This window comes from Nicotiana tomentosiformis, chromosome 12 (assembly GCF_000390325.3).
Source record: "Nicotiana tomentosiformis chromosome 12, ASM39032v3, whole genome shotgun sequence".
Classification (NCBI taxonomy): Eukaryota; Viridiplantae; Streptophyta; class Magnoliopsida; order Solanales; family Solanaceae; genus Nicotiana; species Nicotiana tomentosiformis.
This window is the reverse complement of record NC_090823.1, coordinates 82,317,911-82,337,643: the sequence shown is the minus strand read 5'-3', so window position 1 is coordinate 82,337,643 and position 19,733 is coordinate 82,317,911. Positions and strand designations below refer to the sequence as shown.

At 37.1% G+C, this 19,733-nt stretch overlaps 1 protein-coding gene and 2 long non-coding RNA genes across 5 annotated transcripts; 2 read left to right on the top strand and 1 right to left on the bottom strand.

The window, feature by feature from the left end:
- The first annotated feature begins 7,473 nt into the window (after nucleotides 1–7,473).
- Nucleotides 7,474–8,530, top strand: LOC104096396 (uncharacterized). Its single transcript, XR_686314.4, has 2 exons — nucleotides 7,474–7,622; nucleotides 8,062–8,530. It is a non-coding gene; the product is annotated as an uncharacterized lncRNA (long non-coding RNA).
- Nucleotides 8,531–10,678: 2,148 nt separating this feature from the next.
- Nucleotides 10,679–11,688, top strand: LOC104096395 (uncharacterized). The gene is made up of 2 exons (XR_686313.4): nucleotides 10,679–11,049; nucleotides 11,359–11,688. It is a non-coding gene; the product is annotated as an uncharacterized lncRNA (long non-coding RNA).
- A 1,036-nt stretch (nucleotides 11,689–12,724) lies between these two features.
- On the bottom strand, nucleotides 12,725–18,176 carry LOC104096393 (probable ribosome biogenesis protein RLP24). Of its 3 annotated transcripts, none has more exons than XM_070191912.1 (6): nucleotides 18,096–18,176; nucleotides 18,018–18,059; nucleotides 17,642–17,737; nucleotides 13,381–13,494; nucleotides 13,123–13,259; nucleotides 12,725–13,032 (listed from the first exon to the last, which is right to left on the bottom strand). In XM_070191912.1, exons 3-6 carry the CDS (start codon nucleotides 17,720–17,722, stop codon nucleotides 12,864–12,866), a joined length of 501 nt encoding a protein of 166 aa, XP_070048013.1. In that variant the 5' UTR covers nucleotides 17,723–17,737; nucleotides 18,018–18,059; nucleotides 18,096–18,176; the 3' UTR covers nucleotides 12,725–12,863. The 3 variants fall into 3 exon arrangements, with proteins under 3 accessions (XP_070048013.1, XP_070048012.1, XP_033512067.1); XM_070191911.1 differs by lacking the exon at nucleotides 18,096–18,176 and adding an exon at nucleotides 17,773–17,800 and having other exon boundaries at nucleotides 17,642–17,731; nucleotides 18,018–18,083; XM_033656176.2 differs by having other exon boundaries at nucleotides 17,642–17,760; nucleotides 18,018–18,108.
- Nucleotides 18,177–19,733: the final 1,557 nt, after the last annotated feature.

The following is a 19,733-nucleotide window of genomic DNA, read 5'->3' as shown; positions in this document are numbered from 1 at the left end:
GGCCACCACTTGGTGAACTCCAAGGAAAGCCTGGGTGCCTCTGTCTCATAGAATTAAAATTATTACCACTCTGGTAGTTGCCTCTATCAAATCTTCCCATAATATTTACCACTTCATTTGCAGCTAAGGATGTGTTGGATGATCCATTCCACAGAAATCACAAACTGATGATGGTTGGCTCTAGACCTTGGCTAAGGTCAACTTTCTTATCTCTTTGTCCATGGCGTCTAGTTGTCCATGAGTTTAGGCCACCACTTGGTGAACTCCATGAACCCAACTGATCTTTTTTATCATTACTCACAGCAGGGCACTGGTTAGAATCTTCAGAGGGCTCATCAAAAATTGCCACAATCTCCTCAGGAGTCTTCTTTTTTAAAGGACCTCCGATTACAGTGTTCAGAGTTCGTCGTGAGGGAGGTGTCAGTATATCCTAAAAGTCCTGGAGTTGCATCCACAATTCAATCCCATTATTCTAACACTTCCTCACTATCTCCTTGAATCTTTCCCAAGCCTTGAAAGCTATTTAGGTGTCCGTTTGGCAGAAGTTGTGAATTTCCCTTCTGAACTTCATTATTTTTGCAGTTGAGAAGTATTTGTCAAGAAACTTTCTAGTCATATCTTTCCATGTCTTGATCGACCCCGTTGGTAAGCTACGACGCCAGTGCTTCACGTCATCCTTCAGTGAAAATGGGAATGCCCTTAAGTATACTGCATCTTTTGATACTCCGTTGTACTGGAAGGTGTTCATGATTTCCTCAAAATCCATCAAGTGAGTGTTAGGATCTTCATTCACCTTCCCTCTGAAGACACAGTTGTTCTGAATAGTTTGAAGCAAGTCTTGCTTCAACTCAAAATTATTCGCTGCTACTGGTGGAGTTCTAACATTAGACAGTTCCTTATTATAGACTAGTCTAGCATAATCACCCAATGTTCTACCAGGCCTGGGTACCGCATTCTTGAACTGGTCTTCAGCCAAGGGACGATTTAGATTGAATCTTCGACCCCAATCATCGTCGATGGTCTCATCAGTAGCTCTACGGGTTGCCTCAGTTATTATCCGTGCATCTTCTTGTCTCTGTTGTGCTGCCTCTCTTGAAGCTAAATCTACTTCATCCTCACCGTTCTTAGCCATGTGTTCTGGGGTTGAAGGTTGCCCCAACAACTTTCCAGTGAACTCTTTCTCTTTCCTCAGTTGCCGCAGGTGTTTTTCCAACTCCGGTTTGTAGGATATTACCTCTTTTGAAGAAGATCGTCATACACCACGAACTTAACTTGTTGCCTACACACATAAGTGAAGAATAAAATAAAAATAAATTTTTGATTTAGCACCAAAAACTATTTTGAACACTATTGATTGCCAATCCCCGGCAACGGCGCCAAATTTGACGAGCGCAAAACACAATACAAAATTAATGTTCGCTAATCAAAGATAGTATAGTAAAATATCGTCTCCATATGGATTGGATTTAAATAATGTTCGAGTAAATTCTGGCTTAATTGCTATTCACGGGGATCACCACTTGAGTTAAATGATTACAACTATGATTAACTACTAAAGTAAAGAAATTGACAATTGACTGCAAAGAACTATTAGCAGAATTGGTTTCTTATCAATGTGACAAATAAGGGTTTTGATAGGATAGGTGTAATATAGCTATTTGGGATTTAACTCTAGTTTAATTCACTCTAATGTTCTAGTGATTCTCACAAATTCACTCAATGATTAGTTCAAACATGTAGTCAAGAATCCTCTCTCGATTAAATCTTAGCTCTACGAGGTGAACTAATATAAGCACTGTGAAAATTTGCAAGCATGCTTAATGGATTAGTCTTTAGGAAAACGTCTCTCGAATATTCTCCTAACTTGATTTAATCAATAATTCAACAAGATATATTGATTAATTAAGAGAATCACTGAATTAAATCAAATAAAATAATGCAAAGATAATAACCAAAATATTCCTCTTTCGATTAAATAAACTGGTGAATAAATTTGCCACAATTCAAAGCTCCATAAACGAATTCATGCAAAGAACTAGAGTTAAAATCTACAAATATTTATCAAAACACCATATCCGTCAAACCCTAAGGTAAACTACTCCATAATCATGGAGGAAGTCATCACAAATATAATTAAAGAGTAAGAAAGCATCAATCGAACGTTACAATCCAAACTCTCGTATTGAATTGATGGGAAAATGATGAAATCTTGCGTCTTGTAGCCTCCAATACTCTCCCAAAGATTCCCAGGTCAAAAGTCCCTTCAAAAACGTCTTTTTGATGTGTTTATACCCTGTCGGAGTGGGCCTAGGCAAAATTAACTTTTCCAAGCCGAAACAGGAAAGTACTTTGAGAAAATTATAAAGACACACTGCGCCTTACGCCGCCCCATGCGGGGCATCAGTTGGGAAGTTCAGAGAGCAGGTTCTGGCGGGCAGCAGCAGCAATACAATGTTGTGCCTCTCCATGCGGCGCGGCAGTGAAGTTTTTATAGAGTATTTCATTTTCTTCGCGTCTTGAAATCCAGACTTAGTTTCTGACCCCTAAACACAATCCCGGTTTAATCTCTTGTTCTTTTACTCAGATTTTAAAGATCCAACTTGCTCAATTTAGCTCCCGACTATCATTTTAACTCGAAATCACTTTTTACAAGATATAAAACACATAATAAGTGCAATACACTAACATTTAAGCTCAAACACAAGTAAAATACAGTAATTAGAGTGCAAACTATAACTAAAACACATGATTATAACCTACCATCACAAGTACGCCTTCAGTTCTTGCAGTGCTTGTACACACTCGTGCGTCCACTTGAGGTTGTTATCCTTTTTGAGTACGCTGAAAAACTGTGACATCTATCGGACGACCGCGAGATGAATCTGGATAGGGAGGCAATTCGACCGGTAAATATGATCCTCTTCCTTCGCGGTATTGACCAGCATGTCATCGATATATACCTCCATGAATTTGTCGAGTTGATCTTTGAACATATTTATGACCAACCTTTGATAGGTAGGCCCTGCGTTCTTCAACCCAAATAGCATGATCTATAACAATATGTTCCATTATGGGTAATGAACGTGGTTTTATCTTGGTCCTCTTTTTCCATGAGTATTTGGTTGTAACCTGAGTAGGCATCCAAGAAACTTAATAGCTCGTGCCCGACCGTCGCATCAATGAGTTGGTCGATGTGTCGTAGTGGGAATGAATCTTTTGGGAATGCTTTGTTTACGTCTGTGAAGTCCACGCACAACCTCCATTTCCCAATTTTCTTTTTAAGTATCGCCACATTGGCTATCCGTTTGGGGTACTTCGCCTCCCTAATGGATCTATTTGCTAATAACTTCTCTACTTCTTTGTGGACGGCCTCATTGATAGCAGGGTTGAACTTTTGTCGGACCTACCTTACCGAGGGGTAGAAGGGGTTGACATTCAGCTTGTGTGTGGAGATTTCTTTGGGGATACCTGGCATGTTTTCATGACTAAAGGCAAACAAATATGCGTTAGTTATTAAGAATTGATTAAATTTACCTGGTTCTCAGAGTTTCCAGTCGATGTAGGCCTTTTTGTTAGGGTCGTTGTGATCTGGTTGAATGGGGTAGAGATCTTCTAGGGTTGATTCAGCGACTTCGATCATCTCGGGATCCATAATGACTTCCTTGTCATCGCCTTATGGCGACCTCGACCCTGCTGATTGCTATGCTTCTTTTTCCTTTTCTTTCTTTTGTTGAGTTGTTGTGTTGTCCATGGTGATTCGGCAGCATTCCCGAGATGTATGTTCCCCTCGTATGTTGAATATTCCCCAAGGTGTTGGGAATTTGATCACTTGGTATAAACTGGAGGGGACGGCTCTCATAGGGTGTATCAGTGGTCGTCCCATGATGGCATTGTATGTTGTGTCCTGGTCCATGATATGGAATGTCGTCTCTAGAGTTACTCCGTTAGCGAGAATGTGGAGTGTGATTTCTCAGGAAGTCCGCTCAACTACATTGTTAAAACCGATTAGTGTAATACAATGAGGCATTATCTTATCCTCAAGTCTCATATGTGCGAGGACTCGGGGATGGATGATGCACGCTCCACTTCGGTCATCTACCATAATTCTCTTAACATCGGTATCTAAAATTCATAAAGTAATAACAAGTGCATCATTATGAGGGAAAATTAAATTATCGGCATCTGACACATAAAAAAGATACTTTCTTCGAATTCGACATACCGTTCGTGGGTGATCAATCTTTTGAGCTTGTGGGTGGTAGTGAATTTGATGTCGTTGATAGAGGCGTCGTCGCTGCCACCAATAATCATATTGATGGTACGAGTTGGTGAAGGGGTCTTTGGCGGGCCTGGACGTTCTCGACCCTTTGCCAAGGTGTTCCTGCCTTTGTCGCTGAGCAGTTCTTTGAGGTGCCCTTGCTGCAGCAAGTTTGCCACCTCTAACCTCAAGGCAATGCAATCTTCTATTTTGTGTCCACGTTTATGGTGGAACTCGCAGAGGGCATCATATTTCCTTGTATTTGGGTCCGACATCATCTTGGGTGGCCATTTGACTTTTGTTTCGAGCTTCTCGAAAGGGTAGACCACTTCTGTAGGCGAAACACAAATATTGTGAGCAAATAACAAAGGGACATACCTCGATCATTCCTGTGAGTGTCTGATCCCGGACTAGACAGTCCATCTTCATAACGGAAGTAGGGAACGGGTGTCCTGACATAGGGTAGGTGTCGTTCCCTGCCCCACCGTGACACTAGGTGGTCTTTCCTCATACTATCTGTGCATTCTTTCCTAGGCTCAGACTGTACCGAGGTGAGCCGTCGAGTTGGTCCATTGAGGTCGTCATCATCTGCTCTGACCTCGCCATAGTAGGCATTATGGATTTCATCCCAAGTGGCCGGTGGATACTTCATCAGCCGACTCGGAAGCTTTCTGTAGCCCTCAAACCTTCTATGCTCAACCCATTTTGAAAGGCTGCCACGGCCATCCTTCGAAAATATTTGGTAAGGTCAGCCTCACCCTGTTGAATCGGGCGAGGAAGTCCCTCGGTCCCTCTACTGGGGATTTCTTAATGGCGAAGATGTCATTTACTCTAGCTTCAGCTTTTTTGCCCCGGCGTGTGCCGTCACGAACTTGTCGGTTATCTCTTCAAATGTTTCTATGGAACGAGCAGGTAACTATGAATACTATGCCAACGCCCCTCTAGTGAGGGTTTTGACAAATCTTTTCAGCAAGGTGGAGGACACCTGCTCTTTGGTAAGGTTGTTGCCTTTCACAGCGGAAATGCGGTGAGTCATATGATCTTCGGGGTCGGTCGTCCCGTCGTAGATTCTAAGATATGGAGGCATCTTGAAGGTCTTTGGTATGGCATGTGGGGTTGCTTCCTCACTGTACGGTTGTTCCACAAACCTGCACGCGCCCCTTTTTGGTAATAATTTAGTGGCACCTGGTATTTTGTCTACCTGTTCCTGGTGCTCTTTCATTTAGTCTTTGAGCACCTTGTTCTCATTTTTCATTTACTCCATTCTTTTCAGCACGGCGGCAAGGACGTTGTCACCTGCATTGTCAGTAATAGTGTGAGTTTTACCTGGAGTCGGAGGGTCTGGTTGGTCATCCTATTCATTGCCACGTTGTGTTGCATGGATTCTCGTGGTTTCTATGGTCATGCATGGAGCTTGTTTACTGAGTACGCTGACTAGAGTATAAGTTAGTCATGCTTCGAGGAGCTTTTTCATAGCAAGTGATGCCCCTTCTCCCGTAGACGCGGAGGCTCCTTTCCCATTTGGTTTTTTTGTGATGCAGAAAAGGGTAGGCGATCTCTCCCATCTAGGGGAGGCAGTGGGTGTCACTTCCTTGCCCTGGGTGTCATAGCCTTCGTTAATAACAGCCATGAGGTTGAGGGGAACGTTATTTGTTACCCTAATTCCATTTCCTTGGTTACCTGCCATGAAAATTTTTGTACGCACGAAGAGAATAGATAAACTTTATGGTTTGTTAGATTAACAAGTCGCGTGAGTTGTATATCTAATGAAAACTAAAAAATTGATTGAGAAAATCCCCACATATGGCGCCAAACTGTTTGACCCAAAATTTAGATATAGGTTTAAACAATTGAATTTTCTAATAGAATGGAGTTACTCTTAGCCAATATTAATATCCAAAAGATTATTTAACGGATTTTGTATCAAGATGTCATGAGTACTGTTCGAATAGCAATAAATAGCAACAATAAAGCAATATTCAATAGCCAAAGAACAAATAGAATAGCATTAAATAGTAGTAAATTGTAATAAATGGCATTTATATAAATAAATACAAGTGAGTCACCCGGAAAGGGGTAAGATTCTATGATATTCCCTCTGACAAAGATGGATGATGTTAAGCCTTAGAATATTCAGATCCTCCTTGGATCGTGGGAGAAAGGATTGACACCGATCTAAAGAAAAGGTATATTTTGTATGTTAATGATAAAACAAGAATCTTCAGAGAATGTCAATGTATTATTTTTTTACAATGAGTGTCCAATCCCCTCTACCATTCTTTCTCATTCTATTTATAAGGGCACATAGGCCACAAAAACTCTAATAGTACAAATGGGAGGAATATTCCTGAGAATATTCTCTATAAGGTCTTATCTCTAAAACTAGTCGTTACTGCCCTGCTAAAGGAAGTGCTCGTCCTCGTCCTTCTGCTGAGTCAATTCGACCTCGTCTTCGTCCTTTGTCGAGTCACTTCGACCTCGCCTTCGTCCTCTGTTGAAAGCACATCGATGACGTGTGGCAGCTTTGCTCTTTTAATGTTAACTTGGCCCACATATAATTATAATACAATTTTTAGCCCATACAGCTACAACAATCGAACCCACTATTGTCACAAAACAAGTACTAGTGCCTTTTTTAGGAAAAGAAAAATGGCACGGTTGGCCAAATTAAACATGAAACCTTATCCCTTCTCATAATTGACCAAATGCCGCAATTTCTTGTCTTCCTGTAAGCCACTATGTCTGGAAAGAGCTGCATGGGACCAAAATTATTTGGAAGATATAAAAAGGAAAAGAAAGGCAACCAATGGATAGGAGATTCGTGAAACATGCTTATCCTTAATTGTGGTATGTGGACGTATAAATAAATACAACAAAGGGAAAGTAGTCGACAAATAATTTAAGTTATATATATCGAAACAATGTAAAAAATTTTATACCATCAGTTTGATTTAACATTACATGTCAAGTTATATGAAATGTTACCTGTTGTTATATCTTGATGGCGTAAGAAATCTATACATTATAGCTGTACAAAATTTAAAGCCTTTCGAAAATGAAAGCCACTAAAGACTAATGTCTCTTTCACTAAAAGTAAAGTCTTTCTTTAGGAGTAATTCTTTCTTTTCTTTTTTAGTGGTGAATGATTGCCCTATACATTGATCACACAGTGTGAGATATTGCTCTTTATATATCACAATCTTCATGCCTTGAGCAGAACACCATAACTAGATTACTGCTTCCTCAGTAATTCTCTAAGTCAATTTCAGAAACTCTTTCTAATGGCTTTTTCGTGTAGCTTAGTGTCCAAAACCATTGTAATATTTCCCAGCTTCAAGCCGTGTTTACTCAAGATAATAGCCATGTGAGTTAACAGCTAACATCCTAAGTTTTTTCTTTCAAAAATGCATGCCAACATGCAAGATTTTATCATCTTTATTTAAAGGAAAAAGGGTAACAATACTCCTCTACTATATAAAATATCTTCATTTACCTTCATTATACTTTGGAGTCATAACTCATAATAACCTTTCTGTTAGAAAATTATCTCATATATTAATCATTAAGGAGTTCCAAACGGAAGTTTAACCGAGGACAATTTTAAACCATAAATCAAAAGTAAAGATGTAACGAGACAATATGTTAACGGAAAGGGTATGAATGATCTCAAATTATAATGGAAGCTATTTCGTCTAGCAGAAGAGTAGTAAATTTGTGCATTTCCTTTATTTAAATTCATGAATTACTTTTGGCTCACGTTTCTTCTTGATTAATTTGTTGGATTTTTCGTGTTTGATTTGCAGAAGATGCCTTAATACAACAAGGAGACCGCCAAGGCCACCGGTAAAAACTAAACCACCACAAAACAACAATTACAAAGACAAGAAAGAGACTCTGATGACAGAGGAGAACAGTAAGAGAAAGCTCCAAGACGATAATTCCACGGTCAAATCAAACTAGCTAGGAATCTTGTTTCTTAACAAGTCAATCGTACTTAGTCTAAAGTTATTACTCTAGTACAATGCTAAAAGACTAATCAAACCAGTAGCAGCATATTAGAATTTAGGAGTAGTATGATATTTTATTCTGTTGTAGGTGCTTGTATTGTCCTTTTGTTTCCTATTTTCCTTTGGTTATCATGTTAGGGATTGTAATATAGGGTTTGTAATGCATGGATCGTAATAATGCAAAAGTTGTAATATAAGATCTGTAATGCAGAAATTGTAATATACGGATTATAATGCATGGATTACTGACATATATTAATTGTAACACATTGACTGATCTAAAAGTTCAACCTCGTAATGTCATTGAAAGGGTATATAGTAACCTTGGCGGAATATCCTTATGCATGTAATGGCGAAAATCGCAATGAAATCTTACTGCTACTTTTTGCGACGACTGGCATTTAAATTTGAAACGTGCATCTGAAAAAGAAAATGGAAATGTACATCTAAAAAGAAATTGAAAATGTGCATAATAAGCGTCGGGTATTGAAAAGTCTTTCGTATGCGAACAGGCTTTGAGGCCTTCATCATAAATTGAATAGGAACTGATTAGAGTTTATACAACTGATATATAGGAGAAAATATGTGGCGCAATTAGATCACACTTCATTTTATTCTTATTAAATTTAAGTTGAAAGCTGGGAGGAAATTCATTGCTAGCATTTATTATAAAATATAGTTGTTATAAAAGAGAATTGGCCGTTAGTTGCTTTAGCTTTTGTCTTATTTTATTCTACAAATAATTACTTTGAATAACACATCCCGCACTTGGAATAATCTTATTTGAACGAAGATTAGCTTGTTATTAGCAAAAAGACGTTTCACGCTCAGTTTACTTACAAATTTTCAATCAATTGGAAGATGCAGCAAGATAATAACAAGAAAAGAAAGGATTCATATACGTATATATAAAAGAAATTAAAAACAAAAATAACAAGGGTGAGGTATAGAAGAATTAGAAGCATAAGGAGGAGAAGAGATAAAATTCAAGTTGAGGTTGTCACCCAACAGCAACAACGGACAAAAATGCATTAGGTGTAGGATGTTGCAGGAACAGACAAACGTATATTAGGCGTACTATGCTGATAAAAAAAAATAATATTGTATAGTCGCTCTCAAAATAGTAGCCGAAGTATGTATGTATATATATATATATATATATATGTATAAATTATATAAATTTTATATACTTTTTCGGCTACTGAATATAAATAGTTTCTGGCACGGGCTAAAATTGAAAAAAAAAAACCAAAAAGAACTCACATAGCATATACGACGGTGACGTCGAAAAAAGCGAATTAAAAATATAAAATTGGTATATAGCCGGTTTGTTATTATCTTACTAATTTTCACTTTTTTGCAAATATTTACATAGTTCGATCAAAAAACAAGGAGTTCGATTGAATCGATACAACTCCTTCTAGATCTCCCGCTGAATGTTGATGCAATAAAAATATTTCATCGTCAACCAATTATAGAGTATATAATTACTCCCTCCGCTTTAAAAAAAAATTGTCCTAGTTTGTCTTTGCACAAACTTTAATAAAAAAGAAAAGACTTTAATTTTGAGATATATGGTCTTAAATAGGCCATATCAATTATTGAAATTTGTGGTCTTAAATCTGCTAGAGCATTGCGTGGTTATAAATACTTTTTATTAAGGAAATATTGAAATGTGGTAATTTTTTTAACGGACTAATAAAGAAATAGTGTCAATTTTTTTGAAACGGAGGGAGTAGTACTAAATCAAAGGAGGGATTTCAGTCCAAACAACTTGCTTCGTCGAGTGTGGAAACTAGATATTCATGTAACGGAAAAAGAACGAGAGACAAAATTTTACAGTTTGGACAACGCAAAAAGTTGTTAAGATGATAACACAGAATTTGGATAAAACAATATGAAGTCATAGAAATGGAAATTTAAACACAAAAAATCCTGAAATATTTATTTTTTTCTGAAATATGGACAAATAAAAATTTAACTCCTAAAGAATCACTTCATGAATCAAATTTGATTGATTTATTTATCCCTTTTTATATATGGAAAAAGACAACTTATATTTAGAGCAAAACCAACACAAGATTCCTTTAATTTTATCTTCCATAATTAATTGACTAAACTCATTGCATATTCAAAGTCCTCTTTTTTCTGAAAAAAAAAATCTCATTTGTCTTGTCTTCCAATAAGCCAGCCATGTGTGAAAAAAGTAGCCTTGACCAAAATTAGTTGGAAAAGTTTAAAAAGAAAAAAGACAATAGATGGATAAGGAATCGTGAAAACAAGAATATTCATAAGCATATAAAAACAAGAAGAAAAAACAATGCTTTAGAATGTGAACTGAAGACTTGTCATCTTTCACTAAATTGAAGTCTTTCTACCAACAACGATCGTGATGGAGCACTGGTTTTCTTCGTTAAAAATAGGTATCGAATTTAAGTTTTGGATATAGAATCGTATTTGATAGAAAGCGCTTTACCTTATAGTAAAACTTAACCATGTGAATCCGAATTTAATCGGATATTCTAATGTCAAATTCTTCTTTGAGTTTTGAAGTCAACATGAGTTGCCTACATTATTTCATTCTCTGATTGCTCTTTATATACCACATCTCCTTGCCTCAGTCAGGGCATATTCTAATAATTAAGACTAGCTATAGCTTCATCTCATATTCTCAAGTATTAATCCATACTCTTTGCTAATGGCATTCTTGTCTAGGCGCTTAGTTCCCAAAATCATGGAAATATTTCCCAGCCCCAAAACTTGTCTGCTTAAGACTATTGCCATGTAAGCTAACAACTACCTACTTTTATCTTTCCCATCATGTAATTGTGCAAGTCATTTATCCTTATTGAGTTTAACTTCTTATACTGTCAAGTTAAAGTAACTTAGAACAAAATGTAACTGCATATAGTAGCACTGATTTGATAATTTAGAAGATGCAAAAGTTCTTTACATTATCAGTGTGTATAAGTTAAATTTTTATTTGGCATGCATGCAGCCATGCAAGATTCTATCATTTCCTTAAATTTATGAGTTATTTCTTATTGATACTTCTTCTGGAATTTGTTGGCATTTGTGTTGTTTGATTTGCAGAAGATGCATAAACACAACTGCAAGGAAGCCGCCAAGGCCAATAGTAGAAACTAAACCACCACAAAACAACATAGTAGTTCTTGATCAAAACAAAGACAAGAAAGAGATTCTGATGACAGAGGAGAAGGGTAACAGAATGCTCCAAGACAATAATTCCATGGTCAAGACAAACTAAGAACCTTGTTAAAAATAATAAGTCATTTGTACTTGCCTGATTTCAGACAAGATGGTAATTACTAATAGATTCAATATCATTGAGCTTCTTTCTCCCATAATTCATGATGAGAACTAGAAACACTCCATGATTATGAAAATCTACTTTTTTTTTTTATGACCGTGATGTCTAGACCAGCTTGCATACACCTTGACTAACTTCACGGATACATGCAACCTCCATTAGTCAAGTTAGTGGAGTACAAACGGCTTATTATTGGTGAAACTAGTAGCAACAAATTAAAGTGGTTCATTTTTCTCCCAACAAATTACTAGTAGTGTGATCTTTTATTCTGTCATAGGTGCTTGTATTGTTCTTCTGTTCCGTTGCCTATCCTCTTATAGTAAGTTTGTAAACGAGCAAAAGCATAGGATTTATGATTGTTTAATAGGCTTGCATCCAAGTAAAAAGAGAGGAAAAAAGTCTCATTACTTTGAATGTTGTATGTACAATATTTTAAAAGTTATTTAGACTATTTCATGGATAATGCAACATTTGAAGTTTTAGAATTTGATATATGCTATTTTATTTATCCGGCATTAAAAGATATCGATTATAAATGCTGTTATGAAAAAAAAATTGAGTTTTCCTTGGGGGTACATAACATGAGCGAAAACTTTTCTGTTTCTTGAGTAATATAATATGTGAGAATTTGCTATCCTCACTCGACAAGTTGCCAAACCATTACAAAATCGAAAAGTAAGGGAGATCTTTTATGTTAATTTCATGAGTAATTAGATATTGTACCCCAAACCTGTAAATGAATCTAAAAAATTCATCTAGCCGATATTAGTATGAAACTTGGATCAAAAGACGGACCTATCCTAGTTGTAACACAACAAACCTGTAACCCCACAGATGGGGTCTGGGAAGGATAGAAAGACTATTTCTGACAAACCCTTGGCCTATCCTAGTTGTGATCAACCCAAATTCAAGAGTGTCTGTGTGTGTCTGTATCTAGTCAGAGAAGATGGTCCTATCCTAGTTGTAACAACAACAAACCCAGTGTAATCCCACGGGTGGGATCTGGAGAGGGTAGAGAAACTATTTCCGACAAACCCTCGACCTATCCTAGTTGTGATCAACCCAAATTCAAGAATCTGTGTGTGTGTCTGTATCTAGTCAGAGAAGTTTTCTAATACTTCAAGGCAGTACAAGATTATGGCAGTTTTCTTTTTTTTGATGGATACAAGATTAAGACAGTTATATGTAATAAAAAAGTTAAACATACTGAAATGAGAATGCATTATATGTTTTAGTTTGAGAATATAGAATATAGGAAGTGAATTGTTCATTCCTCCATGCGAGTTTCCTCTGACTGCTTTTGCGAAACCTTGACCTTGATCGGCAGTGTAAGAGATGGCTCTTTGTCGAGCGCAGCCGGAGCTTTGACCATGTGAATGCTCTGCTCGAGCTCCTTCGCTGCTTCTCTCTGCTCCTTGGCTTTCTTTCCTTTCATCCTGTCCGATTTGCCAACTAATGTTAATTGCAACTAAAGGCATATGACAAATAAAAAGTGATGGAAATTAATGAAGCACAATCTAAGGAACCTCTTTGCGATATGTCTATCCTCCCTATCGACTCTGATTTTATCAATTTTCTTGATGGCCTTCAAAGTGTTCTCAGTTAGATTCCTGTCATATCTCTCCGGCCTATTACGCTTCCTCTCGAATTCAAATGTCGAGTCCTTCAAATAGGAATTAGCAGCAGGAAAAGAAATTTCAGTATCACAAAAAACCAAAGAAGTAAATGAAGTTTAATTCAACACAGAGCATATACCATATCACAAAAAGAGTGGCACCGTTTACCTGAGTCATGTCCTTTCCATGCAGCCGCCTATATGCTTTTGTCCATTTTACTTTACGTGGATTCCTCTTCATCTTAAAGTTCTTGTGACACTTAGATCTACAGAACCGAAAGATCTGCACAGAGAGAAGCTTTTCTGTTACTTGATGAACAGCCTAGAATTCAGAACTCATTTCCTAGCAACCCTTTCACGAAAACCACGTGAAACTGGAAAGAAAAGCAATGAGGAAAATAAGGTGTGCCATAAAAGAGACAACCAGAAAGATTATAAATCAATGACTAGTCCCAAAACACTCTTCGACACAACTGCAATTGAGCATTAGGTGAAAGAGTTTAATTACTATTCTTGCATGAGACTCAATTTGTGATTGAACAGCTATTTAGTTGGCTTCGAACCCAGTACATCAGTTTATTCAAGGTTAAATAGAGTACGGAAAAGGGCTAAAAATACCCCTATCGTTTGATAAATGGTTTGTTTTTACGTTCCGTCCACCTTTTGGTCCAAAACTGTACACAACGTTATTTCTGGGACTAAAAGTACCCCCTACGACTAACGGCAAAATTTGTGGACCCCACTTTTAATGCACTGGCACCATGTAATCGAACCACATGGCTTCTTATTTTATTCCTTATATTCAGATTTACCCGCCCCATTATTTGACCCACCCCAACTCTATTATAGCCCGGGCCCTCTTTATTCTTTTTCTTCTTTTTTCCATTTCTTCTTCTAGAAGACCTGCACATTTCTCCATTTAAGCTCATATAATCTGAGAATAGCACAGAAAATAGCAAGGCCAGGAATCAAAATTTCTAGAAGTATCCATAGCCCTTACATGGGCTAAGAAGTTGGTTTTCTACTCTCTCTCGCAAAATCAACTTATTGCAGTAGTTGAATCCATCATCACACAAGTGCCAGTGTACTTTTATAGGAGGTTTGGGTACTTTTTCTTTCCCTAAACAGGCCGGTCAAAAAAAAAAAAAAAATTGGCAGTAAGATTTTTTGGTAAATTGTTTCTAGGATTGAGACTTTGAGGAAGTGAACAAGGAGAGATGGTGTTAATTTGGCAGTGAAGATTTTTTGATAAATTATGGGTTTGAGACTTTGAGGAAGTGAACAAGGAGAGATGGTGTTGTAAATGAGGGCAAAGTTTATCAAAAGTTTTAGAGGTTGCAGGAAAAGATGGATTGCCCATATTTATTTATTTTTAATTTCAGGGAGTGGTTTCCATTGCTTCAATAAGAGAGATAAAGGATATGAAGTCGGACTAAAATAAATGGGGCGGGTCAGAAAAGAGGTGGGTATATTCTACCCATATGTATGGACTGTCACGTGGTCCAATTACATGATGTGAACGCATTAAAAGTGGGGTCCACAAATTTTGCCGTTAGTCGTAGGGGTATTCTTAGTCCCAGAAATAACGTTGTGTGCATTTTTGGACCAATAGGTGGACGGAGCGTAAAAATAAACCATATATGAAACGATAGGGGTATTTTTGGCCCTTTTCCAAGTGGGGTATTATCTAAAATTAATCGCTCAAATCATTATAGGGCCTGTGGAAAAGAAACATTAAAGGACCCATGGCAGTCTTGCAACCAATGTTTCCTCTCTTGTTCTAGGCTTTGCTCCTCACACTTCTCCATGTTCTGCCCAATTGTGGCTATGCAAGGGCTGTACTACTCGTAGAAAACCCCTCATTAAGTTTTTAAATGGCCACAAAATTAAGGTTGGAAGCAAAAGAGAGACGATTTTCCAAAACCCTAATTTGGAGTTGTATTAATTCTAAATTCAAGGATCTTCAGCAGAGGAGAACGAAGGGAAGCTCCATCTGTTACGCTATTTCTTGGGTAGAAACTAGAGAAACACCATGAAAACCATGACAATGAAAAATTGAAAGGGTGCTACCATAGCAAAAGCTCAAGAAGAAGAAAAATCTGCATAACTAACAGAATGACACGTAAGATGCAGCCCATGTGACGTGATAGTTACTGTGGGACTAAATCTATCTTAATCTGATCTAAAGTTGGCCAACAAATAAAAGCTCACTTAAACCTACAGCGGTTATTTTCTGAAATAATATTAAGTGTTTACTCACGTGATGGAATGTGACAAATAAAAGGAATTTTGGAAAAAGAAAGACTTCTTCTTGCCCAGAAACCAAGTTATTGTGCACCACCAAATGCTAATTGTAAGAGAAAAGGGAAAGGAAGAGAAATCAGAATTCCTCACAACTTAAAGAAAGCGGCATCTAGGATCATTAAAACTCAAGAACTAGTAGTCGGAAGATTTATTAGGGCTCCAGGTCCTGTAGGAGCCTTGGCCCCCGATCACAGTATAGCCTTGGAGTCATCAATGATAAATAGGATATTGGCAATGAAAAATACCAATAGCATTTTCTGATGGATAAGGATAGGGGGTCTATTGAATAGAAGTAAAACATTTGCTCAACAATTGTTCCTCACAAAAGGAATATAACCAACTGATCGAGATCGAGAATAGGAATCTCTAATCAGTGAGAAAAAGCATGAATACTGTTCTCTTTTTCAACAAATACCTACTTCACATCCGGCCTAGGCCAATATTATCGCCTACACACCCCAAGAAGCCTTGTGACTTTTTGGATAAGAAACAAAGTAAACTTCACTAACAAGGCGGGTCAGGTATGTTTTCTTGATTAAGTTCCCGATTATGTGCCCAGGGAATGAAAATTATGTCGTTCCATAATCCTTATGTAATGTTTACAGATTATGTTATACTGTTGATGATTACAGTATATGAATGTTAAGCTTCTCATAAGACATGCCTAAATCTTAGTTTGCCTCTTTTCCTTTATAGAGTTCAATTGCTTATTCGATAAATTATTTACTTAATCAAAAAAATCTAAATGTTAATGGTACTTATGTCTGATCTATAGTGATGCGGAATAAAACTTGTAGTTGTTAGGCTAGATGGCCGAGGGTCTATTGCAAACAGCCTCTCTATCTCCACAAGGTAGGAGTACACACTACCCTCCCCATACCCCACTATGTGGGATTACATGGGACATGTTATTGTTGATGTTTGTTGTTAGGCTAGATGAAGTGAACCGTTCTTTCTGCAGACCTATATGAATGAGTTTCAATTTGGCTTCATGAGAGTATACTTTAAATTAGTGTCTTTTTCATGAATAAAAAGGTCAAGACTGCCTCGCTTTAGGACATCCACCACCACCCAAAGATTTTAGCACAAAGAAGATTTAATTTTTTTTTCAATTTTTTCAAGCTTTCATAAACAAGAGCTCGGGCATAGTAATAGCAAATTGAAATGGTTAGCTCAATTTATCGATGCACATTTGGAACTCTTGGTCCTAGTGCAAGTCTGCCTGAAAGTTCATACTTACCCCAGCGCAAACATAAAAGTGGTTAAATATATAGTCACAGAAAAGTTAGATTATACCTTCTATAAACTCAAAGCTAGTCTCAGACTAGATAATCAGCAATCAGACTGTAAACTAGTATGCATTATAGCTCGATATTAATAACATGTTTGGCCAAGCTTCTAAATTCAACTTATTTTGAGAAGCGCTTTTTCTCAAAAATACTTTTTTCATAAGTACTTTTGGTGAGAAACAGTCTGTCTTTGGTTACTTAATTTGAAAAGTACTTCTGAGCAACAATTAGTGTTTGATCAAGCTTTTAAAAAGTGTTTCTAAGTTTATTTTTTTCAAAAGTACTTTTCAAAAAACAAAAAAAAAACTTTTGGGGGAGAAGCTACTTTTTAAAACTTTTACTCAAAGCACTTTTTTTCTTCTAAAAGCTTGGTCAAACACTTCAACTTTTGGGGGGAAAAGCACTTCTTTTGGAAAAAAGAAAGTACTTTTGGCTTTGAAGATGATTGGTCAAACATGCTATAAGTCAAAGATCCTTGGCAATACTCAAAACTTAAAATATATGTATCCTATGATATCCTTTTATAAACAGAAAAAAAATTCCCAAGGGCCAGCATAGGTTCGAAACTCGGTAGATAATGGGCTCACCCCTCTACTCTTCTCCACTTAAATACCAGGGTTTAGTCTACGGTAAGTGTCGAACCCGTCACGTGCGTCTAACCCAGACACTCAGAGTCGCGCTCTTACCACTAGACCGGAGCCTCTAGGGCTCCACTTATCCAATGATTTCGCAGCGGAAAACGCATTGAGTCCAGCAAATTACCAATTTTCTTTAAACCATAACTATGGTATGCATATCATAAAGTAAGTAACAATGGAGGAAAGATTCATATCCTACCTTTGCATCATTTCGTACAAACTGAATACCATGGCCTGGATATATAGTTGAGGAACAAAACCAACATTTCTCCAATCTCATTGTGTCCTCCTCCTCCTGTTAAGCTGTCCTGGTTCTTTCTGTAACATAACTATGTAATATTAAATAAAAACCATGAAACTAACAAGGACAAAGTGATTTAATAAGCAAAACTGGAGTTGTACACCAAAGATAAGATCTTTATAACATAAAAGCATCGACTCAATAAATAGTTCCAGCGCAACTATTGAGGAACTACTGGGAATGAAAAATACAAAGATATTCATTAATAAGAAAATAAGCGAAAAAGAGCATGGTAAAAAGCTTAGAAAAAGGGGAATGGAAGAGAGAGAATTACTCGGAGCACGCAAACAGGAAGAGACTGCGGTGGCGGTGGCGGTGGCGGTGGCGGTGGCGGTGGCGGTGGCGGTGGCGGCAGCGGCGGCGGTAACGGAGGGGAGCAAGTGGGCAGTGGAGAGCGGAGCAGCTATGACCACTGAGCCTCCGAATGGCGGCAGAAATTAATGTAGGGTTGAGGCCTCAGAATTATGCAAGCTATAAATCGCATTAGCATTATAAGTCGATCCTACTAAAATATAAGTCCAATTGCTACGACTAATCAGTTTTTTTATTTTTATTTTACGAATAATCTGTTTTTCTTCTCTATTCCCATTTTGGACTTCCGTGTCAGTTATTGATAAATTTTCTTTTCAAAATTTTAAGTGTGCATTTAGACATAAGAATTGTGAAGTTTAAAGAAAAAAAGTGAAGCTTTTTTTCAAGTTGAAAATGGTATTTGAAAATTGAAATTGTATTTGTATAATGTATATGAATACATATTGGAGTTATTTTTAAATTTTTTGTGATTGATCTAAAGTGAAAATTGTGAAAAATAGTTTTTTGGAGTTTTTCAAATTTCGAAAAATTACGGAATTCAACTTCAAATTGGATTTGAAATTTCATGGCTTGACATGATTCCGAAAAAAAAGTGAAAAAGATTTATGGCCAAACAGGCCCTATTCTTACAGGTGAAGAATAATAAGTGTGACTTCACTTCTCTAGTGCCCTTCTCTATAATCAACGATTTGTTATAAAACAATAAAAGAAAAAAAAAGTATTACATAAAAAAGTAGAGAGGAGAATTGTTATTGATTTGGGATGAATTACAATGGAATATAACACCTCTATTTATAGGGAAAAAGTGGTTTAGCCACCAAGTAACAAACCCTAAGATCTCTCTAAAATATAGACATTCACCTTAAATATAATTCTATTTATAACACTCCTTCTTGAGTGCCTATTCAACAAATAATGTGCCTCGTTAAAAACCTTGGAAGAAAAATCCAGCGGGACAAAAACTTGTAAGGGGAAAAAAGTACAACGCATATTAACTCCCCCTGATGAGAGCATCAATTCACATCCTTGAGCTTTTGCATCCCAATCTTGTACACCAGTTTCTTGAAGGTTAACGTTGGTAGAGATTTGGTGAGCAAATCAGGCATATTATCACTTGAACGAATCTGTTGCACATTAATATCACCATTCTTTTGAAGCTCATGTGTGAAAAATAACTTCGGTGAAATGTGCTTTGTCTTATCTCCTTTTATGAATCCTCCCTTCAATTGGGCTATACATACTACATTGTCTTCATACAAAATCGTTGGTAGTTTGTCACATTTCAAACCACACTTGTCTCAAATAAGATGTATTATAGACCTCAACCACACACACTCTCGACTTGTTTCATGAATAGCAATTATCTCAGCATCATTATATGAAGTAGCCACGATTGATTGCTTAGTCGATCATCAAGATATGGCAGTTCCTCCACAGGTAAACACATAGATTGTTTGAGATCGAGCGTTGTGTGGGTCGAATAAATACCCAACATCGGCATAACCAACAAGATCGGGACTACATTCGTTGCCATAAAATAAGCTCATATCGGTAGTCCCTTTTAGATACCGCAATATGTATTTGATTCCGTTCCAATGTCTCCTTGTAGGAGCATAGCTATATCTTGCTAATACATTAGCTGAAAAAAATATGTCATATCTTGTAGTATTGGCAAGAT